At 52.7% G+C, this 18,384-nt stretch overlaps 1 protein-coding gene across 1 annotated transcript in view; it reads left to right on the forward strand.

Moving 5' to 3' along the window:
- LOC140193369 (protein NDRG2-like) overlaps positions 1-17,810 on the forward strand; it is a 24,048-nt gene extending 6,238 nt beyond the window's left edge. Inside the window, exons 3-10 of the mRNA XM_072250695.1 lie at positions 4,176-4,281; positions 4,831-4,951; positions 8,154-8,216; positions 9,554-9,614; positions 12,849-12,935; positions 14,686-14,742; positions 15,858-15,961; positions 17,603-17,810. Coding sequence (XP_072106796.1) covers positions 4,176-4,281; positions 4,831-4,951; positions 8,154-8,216; positions 9,554-9,614; positions 12,849-12,935; positions 14,686-14,742; positions 15,858-15,961; positions 17,603-17,810 — 807 coding nt within the window. The remainder of the gene's footprint in view (positions 1-4,175; positions 4,282-4,830; positions 4,952-8,153; positions 8,217-9,553; positions 9,615-12,848; positions 12,936-14,685; positions 14,743-15,857; positions 15,962-17,602) is intronic.
- Positions 17,811-18,384: the final 574 nt, after the last annotated feature.

Below are 18,384 nucleotides of genomic sequence, written 5' to 3' on the forward strand. Positions count from 1 at the left end.
GGAGAGAGAGAAGAGGAGGGGAGAGATGGGTAGGAGGGAGAAATAGAGAAGGGGAGAGAAAGGAGGAGAGAGGAGGGGAGGGTGAAGAGGTGGGGAAAGAGGGGGAAGGAGGGAGAAGGGGGAGAGAGTGGGAAGGAGAGGGGAAAGGAAAGTGTCAGGGAGAAAGGGATTGCAGGTAGAGAGGGAAGGGGAGATGAAGGAGAGAGGAAGGGTAAACATAGAAACATAGAAAACATAGAAAATAGGTGCAGGAATAGGCCATTCGGCCCTTCGAGCCTGCACCGCCATTTATTATGATCATGGCTGATCATCCAACTCAGAACCCCGCACCAGCCTTCCCTCCATACCCCCTGATCCCCGTAGCCACAAGGGCCATATCTAACTCCCTCTTAAATATAGCCAATGAACTGGCCTCAACTGTTTCCTGTGGCAGAGAATTCCACAGATTCAGCACTCTCTGTGTGAAGTTTTTCCTAATCTCAGTCCTAAAAGGCTTCTCCTTTATCCTCAAACTGTGACCCCTCGTTCTGGACTTCCCCAACATCGGGAACAATCTTCCTGCATCTAGCCTGTCCAATCCCTTTGGGATTTTATACGTTTCAATCAGATCCCCCCTCAATCTTCTAAATTCCAATGAGTACAAGCCTAATTCATCCAGTCTTTCTTCATATGAAAGTCCTGCCATCCCAGGAATCAATCTGGTGAACCTTCTTTGTACTCCCTCTATGGCAAGGATGTCTTTCCTCAGATTAGGGGACCAAAACTGCACACAGTACTCCAGGTGTGGTCTCACCAAGGCCTTGTACAACTGCAGTAGTACCTCCCTGCTCCTGTACTCGAATCCTCTTGCTATGAATGCCAGCATACCATTCGCCTTTTTCACCGCCTGCTGTACCTGCATGCCCACTTTCAATGACTGGTGTATAATGACACCCAGGTCTCGTTGCACCTCCTCTTTTCCTAATCGGCCACCATTCAGATAATAAGGAATGAGAGGGGGAGAAGCAGGGAGAATGAGGGGGTGGGAGCAGGGTTGAGGTTACGAGGAGGTTTGTTGTGATCCTGTTGAACAGGGAAAGCAGATTGGGGAGGGGCCGAGTGGTCTTGAATCCTGCCCATAATCAGTGAGTTCCTGCCCAGACCTGGTTTGGTTCACCACGTGACTCTAGGTTAGGGCTGACCTGTGCGTGTTGGCCCCTTAAAGGCCCTTTGACCTTGCTGACCTGGTCAAGGGACAAGGAGGGGTAGGGCCAATAACTGCTGGCTTTGACTTTCAGGGTCACTGGCTTGATTCTGCAGCTAATATTTCTGGGTAAACCTCCCGACCTGGGTCCCCCTCGTCTTGAGGAGGTAGGGCAGGGGCTGAGTGGTAGGGCAGACGAAGAGGGAGCCCAGCTTGTGGGGTGGGATGAGGCCTGAGGTGAAGAGTGAGGGAGGGAAGGGGTTGCAGTGGGTGTGAAGGGTGTAGGAAGGGTTGGAGTTGAGAGTGAAAGGGGAGTTCTGAGGGAGGGTAAAGTGTAGAGAGGAAGAGAGGGGGTGAGGGAGGAGTATTGAGAGGGAGGGGAGGTGGAGTGAAATGCGAGGCAGGGGAAAAGGAGGGAGTGGTGTATTCAACTAGAAGGCGAGTGAGTCCTGAACCTCAGTCCCTGTGCGACAGAGGTGGGGACTGTGAATGGTGTCTGAGGTCACCACTCCCCACATCCCTCTCCACACTGCTGTGTCCCACGCAGGTTGGTAGGGGTGGGGGTGGACTGAGGGACAGAACAAGGTCCGAGGAGTTACTATCACACTGTCCCTGAAATCTGGTCCATTCCTGACCCAGCACGAGCAGAGAGTGGTCCCAGACCTGGAACCAATCAGTAGGCAGAGGGGAGGAGACCGAGGCTGGTTTACTGACGTGTGTCTGAGTGTGTGTGAGTGTGTGAGTGTGTGTGTGTGCGCGCGTGCGCGCGAGTGAGAGAAAGCAAGAGAGACAGACGGAGAAGGAAGCAGAGAGAGGGAGAGAAGAGAGAGAGAGAGAGAGAGAGAGGCAGAGAACCCTCCCTGCATTAACTATTTTGTCTCAGCCATCTGTCTTCGTGATTACGATGTTGGAACGTTGGGCTGGGGTGAGTACGACTCTCCTGGACTGGGACTGGGACTGGGACAAGGGAAGGCCCCCCCCCCACTCCCGCCCATCTCCCCTACAGGCTGCCCTTCGGCCTGTCCCAGATGGGGAGGGTGGTGACTGAGGTGCCTAGGACACTCCAGTGACCTTGCACTGTCCTCTGGTTTTCTGGCTTCTGCTCCTCAGCCAGAGAAGAGGGAGGACCGGGTGCGGTGCGAGAGGGTTAGTGGGGTGGGGGTGAGGGGAGCTCTCCCCCTTCCACAGAGGGGTTGTCCGCTGGGAGGAGTTGAGAGTCACCACAGGGAACTGGCAAGAGAGCAAGAACCTGATGGGGGGGTCGGAGTGCGTGGTGTCCAGTGTAGGAAGAGGGAGGGGGTCCTTGGGGAGGGAGACCGGCAGATGGGATCAATCGGCATGCAGGGGTGAGGCAGAGAGAGTGAACGAAAGAGAGACAGGGGAGAGAGGTGAACAGAGATGGGGGGGGTGGGAGAATGAGGTGGGGACAGAGAGAGAGAGATGGGGAGAAAGAGGGAGGAGACAGGTGTGGAAAGAGAGTGAGGGGGACAGAAAGAGAGGGGAGAGGGAGAGCAGGGGAGGAAAGGTCAGAGGGACAGACAAGTAAAGGAAGAAAGAGAGAGAGAGATGTGGGGTCAGGGAGAGAGGGAGAGAGAGGCAGGGACAGAGAGACAGAGTAAAAGAGGTTGGGGAAAAGAGAGAGAGAGTTTTTGGTGAGGGGTACAGTATATTAAACTCCCGGAATAAGCGGATGACGAGAAGTGACTCAGGGAAAATCGACTTGCTGTTTGAGATGGTCGGTCCACCTTCAGAGGGGAATGTCACACCAGCAAGCAAATTCCCGGCTGGATGTGGTGGAGAGTGGGTGTGTCCAGGAGAGAGAGAGACAGAGAGACAGAGAGATGGGGGGAGGGGGGAGAGACAGACAGACAGACACACACACACACACACACACACACAGACAGAGAGAGAGAGAGATGGGGGGGGGGAGAGAGAGACAGAGAGATGGGGGAGGGGAGAGAGACAGACACACACACACACACACAGACAAGAGAGAGAGAGAGACAGAGACACAGAGACAGAGAGAGAGACAGACAGACACAGAGACACAGAGGGACAGAGAGAGAGACAGAGAAAGAGACAGACAGACACAGAGAGACAGAGAGAGAGAGAGAGAGAGGGAGGGAGAGACAGACAGAGATGGAGAGATAGAGAGGAAAGAGATGCAGGGAGGGAGAGAGGGAGGGAGGGAGACAGACAGACACAGAGAGACAGAGAGAGAGACAGACAGACACAGAGACACAGAGAGAGAGAGAGGGACAGAGTGAGAGACAGACAGACACAGAGACAGAGAGAGAGAGAGAGAGACAGACAGACACAGAGAGACAGAGACACAGAGAGACAGAGAGAGAGAGAGGGAGGGAGAGACAGACAGGGATGGAGAAATAGCAGAGAGGAAAGAGATGCAGGGAGGGAGAGAGGGGAGAGAGGGAGACAGTCAGACAGACAGACAGACACAGAGACAGAGAGAGACACAGAGAGAGAAGGAGAGACAGACAGGGATGGAGAGATAGCAGAGAGGAAAGAGATGCAGGGAGGGAGAGAGGGAGGGAGAGGGAGACAGACAGACAGACACAGAGAGAGGGAGAGACAGACAGATGGAGAGGTAGCAGCAGAGAGGAAAGAGAATCGGGGGGGTAGAGAGAGAGAGGGATACAGAGCAGTACAGAGTGGCAATAGCAGAGAGGAAGAGGTGCAGGGAGACAGAGAGCAGCAGACTGGAAAGATGCAAGGAGAAGGAAGGAGAGAGAGGGAGAGAGTGAGTGAATGAGACAGATGGATGAACTTATAGGGCCTGCTTTTCTCTGCTATCAGATTAATTCCCTCACCAGTTATATTTCTCCCCCTCTCCTCCTCCTTTCTTCCTTCTCTATTCCTCTCTCTCCCTCCTCCCTTTCTCTTCCCATTCTCTTCCCATTCTCCCTCCTTCTCTCTCTCCTTTCTCTTTCTCCGTTCACACCTCAACATCCTTTCATGCTCTTCCTTTGCCCAGGAGTACGATGTCGAGACTCCCTTCGGGTCGGTGCACGTGACCATCCATGGCTCCCCCCGGGGAAACCGTCCAGCAATCCTCACCTACCACGACGTTGGACTGAACCGTACGTGGAGAGAGTGCTGGGGAGGGGCAGAGGGGAGGGAGCAATGCAGGAGGGGTGGCGAGGGTGCTGTGCCAGTGATGGGCAGTGGGGAGGGGGTGCCAGGGGAAGGGATGGTGAGGAGGGAATGAGAGTGAGGTGGGAGGATAGCGATGGTGATGATGCAGCACTGTGGGGGCAAGGAGGAGGCACCATGGGAGGGGCAGTGAGGAGGGACTGTTGCAGGCTGTGTGGGCAGTGAGGATGGAAAGGCTGCGAGGGGGGAGCGCTGTTGGACAGTGGCCGAGGAGGGAGCAATGTGGAGGGGTGGCAGAGGGGGAGCACTGTGGGGTGGGGTGTATCAGGTAGGGAATATTGAGACCCCCCGGGGCCATTTCGAATTGGAGTCCTGGTGGGGGAGGTTGTGGGCTGAGCAAAGTCTGGTCCGCAGGGTTAGCGGGGAGGGGGAGTTGGGAATTGGGGAAAGAGAGGAAAAGGGTGTGTGGTGGGAGATTCCCTTCCTCCCTCATGGACTCATGGCCGTCTTCTTCCTCCACCCCCTCCCCTGTGCAGATAAGACTTGTTTCAACAGCCTCTTCAAGTTTGAGGACATGTTGGAGATCACCAAGAACTTTGTCGTGTGTCACATCGATGCTCCTGGGCAGCAGGAAGGAGCTGCCCCTTTCCCCACTGGGTGAGTAAAGCCCAGAGCTCAGTGCCCTGATTTGGATCCCGCCCCAATCTCCACCCTCCCAAACACAGCTTCCTCTGGCCCCATGAAGGGAGCAGAAGGTCGGACTGCAGAACACAGTCGCCCTCGGCCCACTGACTCCCTGTCCTTTCCGTCCTACCCACTCGTGTAGCCGAATCCCTAAGTAGGTCCCACCCCACTGACCCTGGCCCACAGCCTGTGGGTGGGGCCGGGGTGGGGGCTAGGCCTAAATCGGAGTGTAGCCTATGGACCTGGAAGCCTGAGGTGAGTCCTGAGTCAGCACTGGGGAGGTTCTTGTGCCATGGGCTCCAAGGAAGGTGCCAGGCCTAAAACCTGGCTAATTTTGAGCGCAGAAATATGCCCACCTATGTGAATTACTACCGTCTCATATACCGAGATACAGAGAATCAAAGATAACTATGAAACACAACCCATCTAGTATATGCCAAGTACTATCTACTTGTACCAATCCTATAGCCTTCATACCCCTCCCATCCACGTACCTATCCAAGCTTCTTCTGAACGTTACGAATGAACCCCCATCAACCAGTCCACTTGCAGCACCCTCTCAGTAAAGAGGCTCTTCTCAGGTTACCCTTAAATATTTCACCTTTCACCCTGAACCTATGACCTCTAGTTTTATTCTCACACAACCTGATGGGGGAAAAAAGCCTACAAGCAGTCACCCTATCTATACCTCTCATTATTTTCAAAGTTCAAAGTAAATTTGTCGTTGAGACTCATTTTCTTGCAGGCATTCACAGTAGATACAAGAAGCGCAGTAGAATCGATGAAAGTCTGCACCTAACAGGATGGGCAAACAAACCGGGCCAATTAGAAAAAGGAGAAAAATAAATGTACATACAATAAATATCGAGAACATGACGTGTCCTGTAAAGTGAGTCCAGAATTTATGAGAACAGTTCAGTGATGGGGAAAGTGAAGTTATCCCCTCTGCTTCAAGAGCCGGATGGTTGAGGGGGTAATAACTGTTTCTGAACTTGGTGGTGTGGGTCCTGAGGATCCTGTACCTCCTTCCTGATAGCAGCAGGGAGAAGAGAGCAAAGCCTGGACGCTGCTTTCCTGTCACAGCGCTCCATATAGATGTGCTCAATGCTGTGGAAGGTTTTACCCTTGATGGACTAGTCCATATCCAATACCTTTTGTGGGCTTTCCGTTCAAGGACATGGGTGTTTCTGTACCAGGCTGCGATGCAACCAGTCAACATACTCTCCACCACACATTTATAGAAGCTTGCCATGCTAAATCTTTGCAAACTTCAAAGAAAGCAGAGGCGCTACTGTGCTTTCTCTGTTATGGCAGTCAGGACAGATCCTTTGAAATGATAACACCGAGCAACTTAAACTTACTGAGCCCCTCCACCTCAGATCCTCCGATAAGGACTGGCTCATGGACCCCGGCTTCCTCCTCCTGTGGTCAATAATCAGCTCCTTGGTCACGCTGCCCTTGGGTGAGAGGTTGTTGTTGTGGTATCGCTCAGCCAGATTTTCAATCTCCCTCCTAACCTCTGATTAGGCCAAGGGCAGCGGAGTCATCAGCAGACGAATATGGCATTGAAGCTGTGCTCAGCCTCACAGTCGTAGGTGTAAAGTGAGTGGAGCAGACAGCCTCATGGTGCACCCGTGCTGAGGGTGATTATGGAGAAGTTGTTGGCAATCCGAACTGACTGCAAGTGAGGAAGTTGAAGATCTAGGTCTTGGAGCTCATAAATTAGTTTTGAGGGGATGATAGTATTGAATGCTGAGTTGTAGCCAATGAAGAGTACTCCTTTCTGTCCAGATGTTCCAGGGTTGAGTGAAGAGCCTATGAAAAGGCATCTGCTATCGCCCTTGTTGTGTTGGTAGGCAAATTTGAGTGGATCCTCAGCTCTGTTCATGTATGCAGGAGCACGTGCACCAACCTCCCTCCCGAAGTCACTGTTTTTCTGACGCTGAGGGAAATGCTGTTATGATTTACTGATCTCCACCTCGCTCCGGCATGCAGGGACTGCTTTCTAAATGGCGTGAGAATCCAGGGATTGGGGATTCCCGCATGATTAAATTACAGGTTGAGTCGGTAGTGAAGAAGACAAATGCAATAGACCAGAAGACGTAGGAGCAAATTAGGCCATTCAGCCCATCGATTCTGTTCCATCATTCAATCACTGCTGTTTCTTTTTAACTCTGTTCTCCTGTCTTCTCCCTATAATCCTTAACTCCTCATTGATCAAGACCCCTTCAGGCTGTGCCCTAAATACACCCAGTGATGTAACCTTCTCCTCCCTTTATGCGAACGAACCCCACAGATTCACAAATTCCTTCTCGCCCGCATTATAAAGGAGTTTCTGAAGCTGTGCCCTTGGATCCCAGACTATCCCACTGATGGAATCATCCCCTCCATGTGTCCTCTAACCCAAGCTTTTCAGTACCCTGTCAATTAGCATTCGATGTCAGTATTCCGTAAGAGAGGAAGGCCAGCTGAAAGCTTTTGGAAGGATTGCTCAGACAGCATTTGCAATATTGTGAGCAGTTTTGGGCCCCGTATCTAAGAAAGAAAGTGCTGGCCCTGGAGAGAGTCCAGAGGAAGTTCACAAGAATGTTTCTGTAGATGAATAGCTTAATGTATGAGGAGTCTTTGATGTCTCGGGGCCAGACCTCGACAAGAGTGCAGAAGGATGGTGGGGGGGATTGTTTTGAAACTGATCGGGTACTGCTAGGGCTGGATACAGCAGATGTGCAGAGGAAGTTTCGGCCATGAAGGAAAGAGCCTACAACCCAAGGTCATTTCAGTCTAATCCTGTCCCTGGGAGTGTGTGACAGGACGGTGTGGAGGGAGCCTCACCCTGTGTCTGACCCTGTCCCTGGGAGTGTGTGATGGGACGGTGTGGAGGGAGCCTCACCCTGTGTCTGACCCTGTCACTGGGAGTGTGTGACAGGACGGCGTGGAGGGAGCCTCACCCTGTGTCTGACCCTGTTCCTGGGAGTGTGTGATGGTACGGTGTGGAGGGAGCCTCACCCTGTGTCTGATCCTGTCCCTGGGAGTGTGTGACGGGACGGTGTGGAGGAAGCCTCACCCTGTGTCTGACCCTGTCCCTGGGAGTGTGTGACGGGATGGTGTGGAGGGAGCCTCACCCTGTGTCTGACCCTGTCCCTGGATGATCGGATGGTGTGTGTTTCTCTCCCAGGTACCAGTACCCTTCGATGGAACAGCTCTGTGAGATGTTAACCTGTGTACTACAGTACTTCAAGTAAGTTTTGTCCCGCCCTGCACCCGAACTTTTCCTGAGCCACTCTCTGGCCACCTTTATCCACAATTGGATGATCACCTCTCGTCCCTGATCCCCTGCTCTCCAGAGGCTGGAAAAGTCCTGGAGAGGAAGGCAGGGGAATTCCAGGAGAGAGCTTGATCCCATGGAGATCCAGACTAGAGAGCAGCCTTTAAACACGGATGGGGGTGGGTGAGGGTGTATTCTCACTGAGGAGGCATCGGAGTGAGGGAATTCAGCAAAGGAACGAGAGAGCGAGGGGGTGGGTGGAGAAAGAAGGGGTAGTGAAGAAGGGGGAAGAAAGTGGGGTGTGGAGATAGGTGAGTGAAGTAGGGGTGGAGTGAGCAGAGAGAGGAAGCTGAATGGAGGTAGGCTGTGGAGAGAGGGTCGAGTGAGGTGAGGGGCAATTGGAGGGGGAGTGAGGAGAGAGGGAAGGGGGAGTAGAGGGTGGGGTTTGAGGGGAGATGAGTGGGAGTGAGGAGAGGGAGGGGGAGGGGAGTTAGAAGGGGGAGTTGAGAAAATAGCGGGGTAAAAAGAGAGGGGAAAGTGGTGGGGAGAGAGGGAGGGGTAGTGAAGCAAGAGAGGAGGTGAAGAGAGAAAGTGGGAGGAGGTGGAGACAGATAGAGGGGGTGACGTGAGAAGGAGGGTGGTGAAAAGAGAGTAGTTGTGGAGTTAGACAGAGAGAGAGTAAGTAAAGGGTGAGGGAAAGAGACAGAAGAGCTGGGATTCGAAAGAGAGAAAAGTAAGAAATAGGGAATGAAGAGAGGGGACTGGAGGGGTGTGGAGGGAGAGTAATGGGTCGAAAGAGAGGGGTTGGGGCGAGGATGGGGTAATCAGTGGTGGGGATATGGGAGAAGGGAAGGGGACGATAGAGAGGGACAGGAACAGATGAAAGGAGGTGAGATGGAGTAGTGAAGATGGAGAGAATTTCCTCTCCTCTCCTCTCTCACTCCTCCCACCCCCCAACCCCCCATGTGCCCTTCCCTTCCAGAGATCCTCCTGGTTTGGGTTGTGCAGTGGAGTTGGAGGGGATGATATGTTAATTCCCTCCCAGGTCTTGAGGCTGATATTTTAACTCAGTGCGAGGATGGTGTGAGGATCGAGGGGCGGTGTCCTCAGTGGGAGGGTGATGGGGGGTAGAAAGGGGGGGCCGGTTCTCACACTGCAGTGTGGAGGCTGACACAGAAGCCGAGTGTCAGGGCCACTGCAAAACTCAAATCAGCATGAGGAGGGTTTCTGCGGGGGGGGGATTAAAGTGGGCGGTGAAAGGTGTAAGTATGGTGGGAAGGATGTTTCAACCCCTCTGCCTCTCTCCCCAGCTTCCGGAGTATTATTGGAGTGGGAGTGGGCGCTGGAGCCTATATCCTGGCCATGTTCGCGGTGAGTCTGGGCTGCTCCCGACTTTCTGCTCCTTCTCCATACCCCCTGACCCCTCGCCCACGACTCCTCACTCGCTCACTCCCCGTCTACACCCACCGAGTCTCCCTCAGCATTCCCACCACCCTCTCCCTCCCCCTTCTGCTCCATCTGAAAGGCATGGATAGCAGGCTCAGGGAACCTTGATTTTCAAGCGATATTGAGGGCCTGATAACAAAAAAAAGGAGGTGCAAGGCAGGTATAGGCAAGCACATGATGTACTTCAGGTATATAAGAAATGCAGACGAACATTTAAGAAGGCATGCAGTTGCTCCAGCAGACAAGGTGAAGGAAAATCTCAAGGTACGTTATGAGCAAAAGGATAACATCGCCGGCCAGTAGTGTTTGAACCCGGCTGGCTCCTTGCATGCGAGGTCGAGCGTCAAGCTAACCACTCAGCCTTGTGAAAACAGACAATTGCTAGAGAAACAGCGAAGTTTTCACCCAATGTACCACAGCAAGAGCGAAAAGATAACAAGGGACAAAATTGGTCCTCTGCAAGGTCAGAATGGTACCTATGCATGGAGTCAAAAGAGATGGGAAGATCTTAAACGGATCTTTTGCCTCTGTATTTACTCAAAAGATGGGCACAGTAGTGAGGCAAAGCAGCAAAAAGGTTATGGACTCTATTCAGAGGAGGAGGTGTTTGCTGTCTTGAGGAAAGTTAGTGTGGATAAATGTGATCCTTTGGGCCCAGAGGGAGACTGGTGCAGGAGTCCCAGCAGAGATATTTAAAATATTCTTAGCCACGTGTGAGGTGCCAGAGGCCTGGAGGATAGCCAATGTTGTTCTGCTGTTTAAGAAAGGCTCTAAAAATAAACCACAAAATTATTGGCTGGGGAGCTTGACATCAGTAGTGGGAAAGTTATTGGAAGGTATTCTAAAGGACTGGATTTATGAGTATTTGGACAGACAGGGACTTCTTAGAGATAGTCAGCATGGCTCTGTGCATGGTAGGTCATGTTCAATCAATCTTCTTCAGGGAAGTTACCAGGAAAGTTGATGAAGGCAAGGCAGTGGATGTTGTCTACATGGACCTTAGGAAGGCCTTTGACAAGTACCCGCGTGGGAGGTTGGTCAAGAGGGTTCAGTCGCTCGGCATTCAAGATGAGGTAGTAAATTGGATGAGACAACTGGTTTGCGGGAGAAGCCAGGGTGTGGTGGTAGATGGCTGCCCCTTTGACTGGAGGCCTGTGACTAGTGGAGTGCAGCAGGGACTGGAGCTGAGTCTGTTGTTGTTTATCATCTATAACAATGATCTGGATGACAATGTGGTCAACTGGATCAGCAAATTTATGGGTGACATCAAGATTGGGGGTGCAGTGACAGTGTGGAAGGCTATCATGGCTTGCAGTGGGATCTGAACTAGTTGGAAAAATAGGCCGAAAAATGACAGATGGAATTTAATGCAGACAAGTGCAAGGTAATAAACTTTGAGAAGGCAAACTAGGGTAGGACTTACATGGTGAGCGGTAGGGCACTGAGGAGTGTGGTAGAAGAGAGATCTGGGAATACTGATCCATAATTCCTTGCGAGTGGGATCACAGTTAGATAGGGTCGTAAAGAAAGCTTTTGACATATTGGTCTTCATAAATGTATGTATTGATGTTATGTTGGAGTCATTTAAGACGTTGGTGAGGCTTAATTTGAAGTATTGTGTATATTTTTGGTCAGCTACCTACAAATAAATAACCTAATTTTATACCTACAGGAAAGATATTAGATTATGCGGACACGCAGTCCTCTTTTATTGTCATTTAGTAATGCATGCATTAAGAAATGGTACGATATTCCTCTGGTGTGATATCACAGAAACACAGGACAGACCAAGACTGAAAAACGGACAAAAATCACATAATTATAACATATAGTTACAACAGTGCAAGCAATACCATAACTTGAAGAACAGGCTGTGAGCACGGTAAAAAAGTTCAAAGTCTCTCGAAAGTCCCACATCTCACGCAGATGGGAGAAGGAAGAAAACTCTCCCTGCCATGCCCGACCACAGTCCGACTCTGAGTCATCAGAAAACTTCGAGCTCCAACCAGCCCTCCGACACTGAGCCCCGAGCACCATCTCTGCCGAACGCCTCGACCCCAACCCCGGTCGCTAGCAGCAGGCAAAGCCGGGGATTTTGGGGCCTTCCCTCCAGAGATTCTCGATCGCACAGTAGCAGCGGCAGCGAACCGGGCATTTCAGAAGTTACTCCAGATGTTCCTCCGTGCTCTCATGACTACCTCCATCAAATCAGAATTGTGCACGGCACCCTACTTACAAATACGATATAATTTCACCGGAGAGGCTACGCGCGCTGTGTCGCGCCGCCATCTTCTCCCTCCCTCCGTATTGGAATATATATGAGGTTGAAAAAGTACAGAGAAAATTGACAAGCATATTGCCTTGACTTGAGGACCTGAGTTATCTGGAAAGTTTGAATAGGTTAGGAGTTTATTGAAGAATATAAGAAGATTTGATAAAAGTATACGAGATTGTGATGGGTATAGAAAGGGTAAATGTAAACAGGTTTTTCCCACTGAACTTGGGTGAGACTGGAGCTTAAGGTCATGGGTTAAGGGTGAAGGGTGAAATGTTTAAAGGGCAACATGAGGGGGATCTTCACTCAGAAGGTGGTGAGAGTGTGTAACGAATTGCAAGCAGAAATGGTGGATGCTGGTTCAATCTCAACACTTTGGAACGGTACATGGATGGGATGGGTATGTAGGGGTAAGGTCTGGGTGCAGGTTGATGGTACTGTGCAGATTAATAGATTGGCATGGACTGGATGGGTAGGGCCTGTAGGTGCTCGATGACACTATGACACCTCTTCCTCCCATTTTCGTACCCCTCTCCCCTCTCTCTATCCCCCTTACCCTCACACCTCAACTCTCTGCCTTCCTCCCTGATCCTCCACTCCTCCTCCTCTCTCCCCTCTCTCCCCTTTACCCTCTCACTCTCCCCTCCACTCACTGCCTTCCTCCCTGCCCATTCCAGTCCCTAACCCCACCCTTCCCCTCCCCCCACTTCCAACTATGCACCTCTGAAGCTCACCGTCTGCCCCTTTAATCCCTCGATTGTGACCCTTGCTCACCCACGCGTGCGCTCCCGCCCTCTCCCCACTCTGCCTGGTGTGATGGGAGGGGTGTGGGGAGCATCTGCACTGGGCCATGCGGCTGAAGCCCCACCCTGTCCTTCACACAGAAGTTCAACCCCGATCTCGTGGAGGGGCTGGTCCTGCTGAACATCGACCACAACGCCAAGGGATGGATAGACTGGGCAGCATCGAAGGTGAGTGGGGACCACTGCAGGGCATCGACAGGTATCCAAGAGCCAGGAGCTGGTTAGGGTCTAATCCAGGGGTAAGGTCAGGGTGTGGGTGGGGACCACTGCAGGGCATCGACAGATATCCGAGAACCGGCAGCAGACTGGGGTCTAATCCAGGGGTAAGGTCAGGGCGTGGGTGGGGACCACTGCAGGGCATCGACAGATATCCGAGAGCTGGCAGCAGACTGGGGTCTAATCCAGGGGTAAGGTCAGGGTGTGGGTGGGGACCACTGCAGGGCATCGACAGATATCCGAGAGCCGGGAGCCAGTTGGGGTCTAATCCAGGGGTAAAGTCAGGGTGTGGGTGGGGATCACTGCAGGGCATCGACAGATATCCGAGAGCCAGCAACAGACTGGGGTCTAATCCAGGGGTAAGGTCAGGGTGTGGGTGGGGATCACTGCAGGGCATCGACAGATATCCGAGAGCCGGGAGCAGACTGGGGTCTAATCCAGGGGTAAGGTCAGGGTGGGTGGGGATCACCGCAGGGCATCGACAGATATCCGAGAGCCAGCAGCAGACTGGGGTCTAATCCAGGGGTAAGGTCAGGGTGTGGGTGGGGATCACTGCAGGGCATCGACAGATATCCGAGAGCTAGGAGCCGGTTGGGGTCTAATCCAGGGGTAAGGTCAGGGTGTGGGTGGGGATCACTGCAGGGCATCGACAGGTATCCCAGAGCCGGGAGCCGGTTGGGGTCTAATCCAGGGGTAAGGTCAGGATGTGGGTGGGGATCACTGCAGGGCATCGACAGGTATCCCAGAGCCGGGAGCAGACTGAGGTCTAATCCAGGGGTAAGGTCAGCTGTGTGTAGGGACCACTGCAGGACACGGACAGGCATCCGGGAGGGAGGTACAGGCTAGGAGCTTATCCCTGGGATTGGGAGTTATAAAAATAATAACTCCCAAAAAATAATAGGACTTGCAAGCTGGAATCTAACCGAGGGGATCAGGGATTTATGTGTAGAATAACAGGAGACCTGGACTGAGTCACATGCTGGGATCTAAACTGGGTGAACGGGGTGGGGAGGAGGTTTATATACAGAATAAAAGATTGTGCATGGGCTGGAATCTAATCCAGGGTTTGGGGTTCACATTATTGGGTACGGGAGTGGAACCCGCTGTGGTCTTCTGCTTCTGTCGTCCATCTGCGTCAAGGTTCAACGTGTCGTGCATTCAGAGATGGCCTTTTGCATACCACTGTTGTAACATGTAGTTGTTGAAGTTAGTGTCGCTTTCCTGTCAGCTTGAACCAGTCTGGTTATTCTCCTGACCTCTCTCTCATTAACAAGGCATTTTTCCAAACAGAACCTGCACTCACTGGATTTTTTTTGTTTTTTCGCACCATTCTCAGTAAACTCTAGAGTCTATTGTGCATGAAAATCCCAGGAGTTCTGCAGTTTCTGAGATACTCCAACCACCCTGTCTGGCACCAGCAATCCATGGTCAAAGTCACTTACATCATCTGATGTTTGCTCTGGACAACATCTGAACCTCTTGACCATGTCTGCATGCTTTTATGCATTGAGTTGCTGCCACATGATTGGCTGATTTGATTGGCATTAGTGAGCAGATGTACAGAATATAGTGGCCACTGACTGCATTCAGGCCAGGGGTGCTGGAGGTGGGGAGGGGTTTATATATAGAATAACAGACACCCAGGAGTGGATTACATGCTGGGATCTAACTGGGTTTTAATCTGCTGTGACACTAATTTTAGATCACGGGTCTGACCAGCTCCCTGAGCGACATGATCCTCGCCCACCTCTTCAGTCAGGTAAGTGTTTCTTGCTGATGGTTTTCATTCTCCCCCAACCCCCCAGTTGATTGTGTGTTTGTGTGTGGTTTGTCCCCAAGGCTCACTGCTCGCTTCAACTTCACCCGCAGCCTCTTTCTGCCCCCCGTCTGCTCTTCAACTACCTCATGAGCTATCCTTCACAAGGACCCGAAGTAACTTCTCAAATGTTTTCTGCTCTGGTGCCTGAAGTTTGCTCTCTTTCTTTGTGACTACCTGGAATTCATTGCCCTCTGACTGGCATCCCAATCTTCCCACCATGCACATACACCCACACATGCATCCAGTGGCAGAGGTCAGGATCGAAACCCACGTCTAAAGAGACATGAGGCAGTAGCCCTAAATGCTGGGCCACTATACCGCTCCAGATAGGGAGAGAATTTGACCTCTGCTCTTTCTTGCTCTCCAATCTGCATCCCCCCCCACCACACCTCCCCCAATCCCATTCTGTCAGTCCAGGCGGGACCCTCAGCCCCCTGCATCAACTCTGTCTCCCCCTTCACATCTAAAACTCACCGACACATCTCCCTCTGGGGCTGGGGTAGGCGGGGTTGTGGGAGGAGAGAGTTCCAGAGATTCGGCTCCCTTCGATGGGGGTGGAAGGAAGAATTTCTCCCCATCCCCATTCTGAATGGATGACCACTTATTCTGAGATGCAGAACCTCTCACCCAGTTCTGGGACATCCCAGTCCGGGAGGATCCGCGTATGTAGTCCAACTTGCCGCACCTGAGGAGCATTTTCAATTGGATCACCTCTTGTTCTTCTGAACCCCAGAAAGTACAAGTCCGGTCTGCATAACCTCCCCTCATGGGACAAGGCCCTACCCCTGTCCCTGTCCCAGCAACTGATCACTGCACTCTCTGTGTCATACATCTTGCATTCCTTTGGTAGGGAGGCCAGATCAGACCAGTACAAAATATTCCTGTGACTGTCTCCCTGGGGCCCTCACTCAATGGAGCGGGGTCCCTCCCCTCTGGTACACCCTCCGTCACCTCTCATAGAAGGAGGAGGCCAATCAGCCCGTCACTCCTGCAAGCCCACATGCGGATATTAATTCCCTGACCATTTTGTTCTTCCCTCACTCCCCCCACTTCAGGAGGAAATGTCCAACAACTGCGAGCTGGTGACCACCTACAGGGCCCTCCTCACCGACAACCGTTTCCTTGGCAACGCCGAACACTTTTGGAATGCCTACAACAGGTGAGCAGGAGCACGGGACTCTGGGATTGTGGAGCCAGGGTGTGGGGGGAAGAGGCAAGCACGGGGTTGGGGAACAGGGAACTCAGCAGGAGAAGGATCTCCATGATCTTCGGGGGCTCTGCTCCGCTCCCTCCCCACCCCATGTGGTTGGATTAATTGGTTACTGGGAAATGCCCACACCTCCACTCGGTGTGTGAGTGACAAGTGCAATTTGGGGTGGGAGGAGATGTTGGGAGTGTTGGGGTAGAATGGGTCTCGAAGGAATTTTTTTTAAATTTCAGAAATAGAGTTTATTCATGGTAAGACTGTGTCCACATGGAGAAAAAACCAGGTTAAAACCATCCTTTACATCCATGTGATGTAAACATGAAAAAAACTCACAAATACACATAGGACCACCCTAGCTCACCTCACTACTCCCCACCCCACCTCACCTCACCACACCTCACCTCACTCCACCCCACCCCACACCCCACCACACCCTCCTCACCCCACTACTCCCCACCCACCCCACCCCACTACTCCCCATCCCACCTCACCCCACACCACCTCACTCCACCTCACCCACTACTCCTCACCCCACCCCACTACTCCCCACCCTACCTCACCTCACTACTCCCCACCCGACCTCACCCCACCTCACCTCACTACTCCCCACCGTCCCCACCCCACCACTCCCCATCCTACCTCACCTCACTACTCCCCACCCTCCCCACCCCACCTCACCCCACACCACCTCACTCCACCTCACCCACTAGTCCCCACTCCACCACACCCCACCCAACTACTCCCCACCCCACCTCACCCCACCACACCTCACTACTTCCCACCCACCACACCCCACCCTACTACTCCCCACCTCACCTCACCCCACCACACCTCTCTACTCCCCACCCACCACACCCCACCCAACTACTCCCCACCCCGCCTCACACCCAACCCCAACCTCCCCTCCCCACCTACCCCACGCCCCACCACACCCTCCTCAGCCCACCCTCCACCCCAACCTCACCCCACCCCACCTCTCTCCTCCCCAACCCACCTCTGCCCTCCCCTCCCCACTGTACACCCACCCCACACCCCACCCCACCCCACCCTCCTCACCCCACCTCACCCCACCTTGGCTCAATAACACAATGTGATTCAGATCTATTATCACTGAGAAATGTCCTGAAATGTGAAATTTGCAGCAGTCTTTGAAACTTACCATAATTAATAAGTAAATAAATGCATACACAAAGTAATAATAGAGGAATAGAGCGGTACTGTTCATGGGGTTTATGAACCATTCATATATATGATGGCGGAGGGCAGGAAGCTGTTCCTAAAATGTGGAGTGTGGGTCTTTCGGCTTCTGTACCTCCTCCTCGATGGCAGCAATGCACCAGGCGATGACATTCAAACAATGGATGCCCCGTTCTTGAGACACCACCTTTTGAGGATGTCCTTAGAGGTGGGAGGACTTGTGCTCGTGAGGGAGCCGGCTGAGTCCGCGTTCCTTCGTAGCTTTTCCCGATCCTGTGCATGAGAGCTTGTGTACCGGGCAGTGGTGCAGCCCGTCAGAATGTGGTGACACACCCAATCTCCTCAAACACCTGATGAAATGTCTCTGAGGTGATAACCCTCTCATTGTTTGAGCAGCAACTCCACCCAACCCAGCGTCTCCGTGTGCGGCAGTGGAAGGAGCCCGAACTGTGGCCCCTCCCCACCAAGCCTTCGCATTGGCTGTACCGAGCTCCAGTACCTCCCTCAGCCTGGACTGTGCCAGTCGGCAGCATACCTCTACTGTCTTCTCACTGTGCTGGAAGACCAACAAGTTTTGAGCAGACCAAAGAGCGTCTGTCTCTGAGTCAATCTCCTTCTGGCAGTTTGATGTCTGTCTTGGTGTGTGCCTGTTCATCAGGGAGTACTCTGTCAGACAGCGCCTGGGGATGGACTGGGACACGGACACTTGTATCCATCTTCATACGCCCTTAGCAAATCCACGGTCTGTAAAGAGGGAGATGACCTTTTCTGAAGACAGCCAACATAGGGAGTGGGAGATGTGTTGTCTGTAGAGTAAGGCTCAATTGGGAAGGCATCTCACATTGCAAGCCTTCTTTAAACCCACCGGGACCCCGTTCCCCACACTGAACCCACGGGACCCCGTTCCCTACACTAAACACACCAGGACCCCATTCCCCACACTGAACCCACCGGGACCCCATCACCCACAGTAAACCCACCGGGACCTCGTTCCCCACACTGAACCCACCGGGACCCCATCACCCACAGTAAACCCACCAGGACCCCATTCCCCACACTGAACCCACCGGGACCCCATCACCCACAGTAAACCCACCGGGACCCCGTTCCCCACACTGAACCCACCAGGACCCTGTTTTCAACACACTGAACCCACCAGGACCACGTCACCCACACTG

This window comes from Mobula birostris, unplaced genomic scaffold (assembly GCF_030028105.1).
Source record: "Mobula birostris isolate sMobBir1 unplaced genomic scaffold, sMobBir1.hap1 scaffold_543, whole genome shotgun sequence".
Classification (NCBI taxonomy): Eukaryota; Metazoa; Chordata; class Chondrichthyes; order Myliobatiformes; family Myliobatidae; genus Mobula; species Mobula birostris.